The following is a 5,693-nucleotide window of genomic DNA, read 5'->3' on the forward strand; positions in this document are numbered from 1 at the left end:
AGCCAGCATGGCTCAGCTTGGAAATCTCTCCCTTTCCCCTCAGCATGGCTGGCTCAGGAATTCTGGGAGTTGAAGTCCACGAGCCATAAAAGAGCCAAGGTTGCCTACCCCTGGTATAGGGTTTCCTGCCTGAGCAGGGAGTTGGACTAGATGACCTCTTAGGTCCCTTCCAACTTTATGATGACGACGACGACGACGACGACGATGATGATGATGCTTGCATTTTACAAAGCTTTGCTTTCAGGGTGCGGGTCCAACTTTGACAGAAAAAGAAGGGGCGGTAGGATCTCATGGGTGAGGGGAGGGCATCCGTCCAATGGATGAAGATGAAAATAGGTGATTGAAAGGATGAATCTGTCTACAGGGTTGCTACGACCCACTTGGTTTACATTCCAGGATCAGATCACCCAGAATTGTTCCTGTGTCACCAAAATCCCTGCTGGGGGGGTGATGCAACCAAATATAATAGCAAGCTGATTAGACTTAATCGCCCCAAATCCCACGGTAAATATATTCCGGAAATAAAATCATGGGATGCATTGTAAAATCGACGAGATGTACAGCTGAGGAATATGACGCTTTCTAAATTTATTCCTTTTTTTTTTTAACCAGTTGTCTCAGCAGCCCCTGGAAGCTGACTATCCAGGTAAACACTCCTGCATTAAGAATCCAAGCGTTGTGTGCATCTCGTTTATGTAAAGAAAAATGGAATGAGGACCCATCAGGAGAAGCTAAATCCTACACGGTTGGTCTGTTCAAAACCTGCAGCTCAGAATCTAAAGCCTGAAGGATAATCCAGAATTTTTAAAGCTCTCCATTAACAGAAAAACCGTTAAATTGCCTACAGCAATCCCCAACCAGTTACCCGATGAAAAGAATACGGTATTTAACAAATGTCAGTGGACTGTGCTTAGGTTTGACTTCTGACTTCTGGGAGTTGAAGTCCAACATATTTTAAAAGTTGCCAAAATTGAAAAACACCGCTGTTGGCATCAAGCTGATTGCTTTTGGAGCAAACTGCTAGACTTAATAAATAATAATAATAATAATAAAGATGATGATGATGATGATGATGATGATGATGATGATGATGATGATGAGAAGGAGAAGGAGAAGGAGAAGGAGAAGAAGAAGAAGAAGAAGAAGAAATAGTAGTAGTAGTAGTAGTAGTAGTAGTAGTAGTAGTAGTAGTTGGAAGGGACCTTGGAGGTCATCCAGTCCAACCCCCTGCTCAAGCACGAAACCCTATACCGTTTCAGACAAATGGCTGTCCAGTCTCTTCTTAAAAACTTCCAGTTTTGGAGCATCCACAGCTTCTGGAGGCAGGTTGTTCCACTGGTTAATTGTTCTAACTGTCAGGAAGTTTCTCCTTCGTTCTAGGTTGCTTCTCTCCTTGATTAGTTTCCATCTGTTGCTTCTTGTCTTTGCCTTCAGGCGCTTTGGAGAATAGCTTGACTCCCTCTGCTTTGGGGCAGCCCCTGAGATACTGGGAGACTGCTATCACGTCCCTCCTGGTCCTTCTCTTCATTAAACTAGACACGCCCAATTCCAGCAACCGTTCTTTATATGTTTTAGCCTCTAGTCTTTAGACTAAGCCAAAAAAAATGGTCCTTTGCTATTAAATGACCTGCTAAGTTTAGAGTTAATATAAAAACACCATTAAATAACCTGCTAAGTTAATATAAAAAGCATCAGAAAGCAGAACAAGAAACAATGGATGGAAAGTCATCAAGGAGAGAAGCAACCTGGAATTAAGGAGAAACTTCTTAACAGTGAGGACAATTAACCAGTGGAACAGCTTGCCACCAGAAGTTTGGGGGCTCCAACATTGGAGGTTTTTAAGAAGAGATTGGACAACCCTTTGTCTGAAATTGTATAGGGACTAGGTTTGTTCCAATTTCTAAGGGGCTGCCCCAAAGAAGAGGGAGTCAAGCTATTCTCCAAAGCGCCTGAAGGCAGGACAAGAAGCAACGGGTGGAAACTAACCAAGGAGAGAAGCAACCTAGAACTAAGGAGAAACTTCCTGACAGTGAGAACAATTAACCAGTGGAACTTCCTGCCTCCAGAAGCGGTGAATGCTCCAACACTGCAAGTTTTTAAGAAGAGATAGGATGACCATTTGTCATCAACTGCAGTGGTTCACTTAACAACTGTGTCAAGAAAGGTCGTAAAATGGGGCAAAACTCACTTAACAAATATCTCACTTAACAAAACAGAAATTTTAGGGCTCAATTGTGGCCGTAAGTCAAGGACTACCTGTACAGGTGAGCCAGGTATCACCTATTCTGTATTCTGTGCATTTGATTCTTCCTGCCTAAGTGCAGGGCCTTAACTCGGCGAGACCACTGAACTGCATCTGGCTGGATAGGGCCCAATGCTGAAACCTGTCAAGATCCTTCTTTTTTTTACTTAAAAGTAATTCTGAAATGACTTAAAAGAAAGCGATTCTGAAGGGAAGCCCTGTTAATTATATAAGAGCAGGTTTGCAAACAGCGAGTAACCGTGCAGAAATATCTTTCCAAACGGGGAAAAAAAAATAAATTCAAGCAAAACAGGAAAACACTTAACATTTTTTTATACGGCATTCAGTTATCAAAAGACCCTTTTGGTTCATTTTCTCCCAACGAGGCTACAATCATTTTCACGTATTTTTTTTTTTCAGATGTACCTTCCAGGCTACAGATGCTACCGCAAGTATAAAGTCATTTTTCTGTAGGAGTCCAATTCTATATATGGACCCGAGAAGGCTCAGCATACGGACATGAAGCAATAAGAACGTGTCAGCCCACACATTTGTCAATGCTTAGTCACTTACACATAACGGAGACAGGATTCAGACTCAATATCATGCATTATTGAACAGAATGGAAAGTGTATGTAGTGGGGTTGGCCACCTAATATCTCTCCCAGGGCTGTTCAAAGTTTTCAGTCTGAAAACTGGCTCATTTCGGAGGCTGAAACAGCTGGAGCCTGGAATGTGGAGTGTGGAATGAGGAAAGGAAAGGAAAGGATGGAATGGAATGAATAGAACGGAGTAGAATGGAATAGAATAGAAGGGATGGGAAGGAAAGGGAAGGAATGGAAAGAATAGAATGGAATGGAGTAGAAGGGAAGGAACGGAATGGAAGAGAATGGAACGGAATGAAGAATAGAATAGAATGGAATGCAATAGAACGGATGGAAAGGAATGGAATGGAGTAGAATGGAGTGGAAAGGAGTGGAATGGAATGGAAAGAATAGAATGGAATAGAACAGAACAGAATATGGAATAGAATAGAATATGGAATAGGAATGGAATATGGAATAGAATAGAATAGAATAGAATAGAATGGAATGGAATAGGAATAGAATATGGAATAGAATAGAATAGAATAGAATAGAATGGAATGGAATAGGAATAGAATATAATAGAATGGAATGGGAATAGAATATGGAATAGAATAGAATATGGAATAGAATAGAATGGAATGGGAATATAATATGGAATAGAATAGAATAGAATAGAATGGAATGGAATGGAATAGAATAGAATATGGACTAGAATAGAATACAATAGAATATGGAATAGAATATGGAATGGAATAGAATAGAGTAGAATAGAATATGGACTAGAATAGAATACAATAGAATATGGAATAGAATATGGAATGGAATAGAATAGAGTAGAATAGAATGGAATGAAATGGAACAGAATAGAGTAGAATAGAGTAGAATAGAATAGAATATGGACTAGAATAGAATAGAATATGGAATAGAATATGGAATGGAATGGAATAGAATAGAATATGGAATGGAATAGAATAGAATAGAATATGGACTAGAATAGAATATGGAATAGAATATGGAATGGAATAGAATAGAATAGAATATGGAATGGAATAGAATATGGAATGGAATGGAACAGAGAATGGAATGGAATAATCTTTATTATCACTTTGTAACTCTCAACAAAATTAAGTGCTGCCCACAGTGCACACTACACACAAGTAAAAACCAAAATAAGATCATACATTATATACACACATCCTTCACATTCTATTCACCACTGCACTGTCCCTAATATTGCAATGTACTATAATTCATGTACTATAAGTGCTTTCTTATTTTTTAAAAAAAGTGTCATTATCCAAATCTGTATTATAGATTGCTTATGCATATTATTGTTTCTCTGTTCTTTTCTATACAGAACATTTCCACGCAGCCAGAAAAGTTAGGTGTGGAAAATCAGTTAAGAACTGCTCCATCTGCTGGCAACATAAATAAGTATGAAAGGGGCCAAAAACAGAACAGAGTTGTAGTCCTCGACTTACGACTATTTGTTTAGTGACCGTTCAAGGTTAGATAAGTCACTGAAAAAAGGGACGGATGACCATTTTCCACACTTACGGCCGCTTTCTGAACATTAAGCTGCCTGTGTTGCATTAATGCATTAATAGAAAACAAAACACGAACATATAATCTAGATATTTAAGATATAATTTATGAGGACTGATTGGGGATGCATATTGCTTTTTCTCTACTGAGACTTTTGTAATTTTTTTATTTACCAAGTCCCTAAATGACGCACCTAAAAAAAATACCACTTTGGAAACGGATTTAGCAAAGTGTTTCTCAATCTTGTGAACTTTTAAGCTGCGTGGACCTCAACTTCCACAATTCTGCTGGCTGGGGAATTCTGGGAGTTGAAGTCCACACAGCTTAAAGTTCGGAAGGTTGAGAAACAACGGTTTCAAACTGGCATGTCAAACTCGCGACGTCACGTGGCTTTTTCTCCCCATTGCCGGCAATGGGGTGGGTGCAGTTTCGGCGTGACGGCAGTTTGACATGCCTGGTTTAAAACATAATACTGATGCACACTGATGCATAAGCTTCCAATAAACGAAACTTGCTTACCTTCCAAAGACTCTATGCCAGTTGCTTGTGCCAGCAAGTCCTCATGCCTCGCAACTACCTGTAAAGTGAAAAGTATCAATCAGAAGCTTTAAAAAGTAATTTAGATTTTAAAAGTATTTAAAAAGACCCTATTGGCCTCTCAAACCATGGATTTCCCAACAAGCTTGAGGATCCCATGGAAATAGGGAGCCTACAAAGTGGTGGTGTTATGTATAGGATATTGGTCCATTCTCCTTCATTTATATTCATGTTGGGTTATTTTTAAGTGTCATTTTAGACCTATTTTTAATTGTTGTATTGTAAACTCCCAAGACTCATGTTTGCAATATATGTAAACTATGTAAACTACATAAATAGGCAGAAAGGTAGATGATAGGTAGATGATAGGTAGGTAGGTAGATACAGAGAGAGAGAGACAGACAGACAGAGACAGATAATGGATGGATGGACAGATGGATAGACAGACAGATAATGGATAGATGAATGGACAGACGGACGGACGGACAGAAAAATAATAGATAGATACTGAGTTTCAATGTGGAGAAAAGCAAAGTCTTACATTTAGGCAGGAAAAACCAAAGGCACGAATACAGATTGGGCAAGACCTGGCTTAAAAACAGTAACTGTGAGAGGACCTTGGAGTCCTAGTGGACGATCACTTGACTATGAGCCAGCTGTGTGCAGCAGCAACCAAAAAAGCTAATACAATCCTGGGTTGTATAAACAGAAGGATAGAATCAAGAACACGCAAAGTACTAGTACCACTTTATAAAACCCTAGTAAGACCACGCCTGGAATAC

General features: G+C 39.4%; 1 protein-coding gene across 1 annotated transcript in view; it reads right to left on the reverse strand.

Moving 5' to 3' along the window:
• Nucleotides 1-5,693, reverse strand: part of LOC107298713 (conserved oligomeric Golgi complex subunit 5-like) — a 15,759-nt gene that overhangs the window by 7,259 nt on the left and 2,807 nt on the right. The window contains exon 3 of the mRNA XM_015828090.1: nucleotides 4,894-4,951. Within this exon, the coding sequence (XP_015683576.1) occupies nucleotides 4,894-4,951 (58 nt within the window). The remainder of the gene's footprint in view (nucleotides 1-4,893; nucleotides 4,952-5,693) is intronic.

Source organism: Protobothrops mucrosquamatus, unplaced genomic scaffold (assembly GCF_001527695.2).
Source record: "Protobothrops mucrosquamatus isolate PMUCROS unplaced genomic scaffold, P.Mucros_1.0 scaffold4219, whole genome shotgun sequence".
NCBI lineage: Eukaryota > Metazoa > Chordata > Lepidosauria > Squamata > Viperidae > Protobothrops > Protobothrops mucrosquamatus.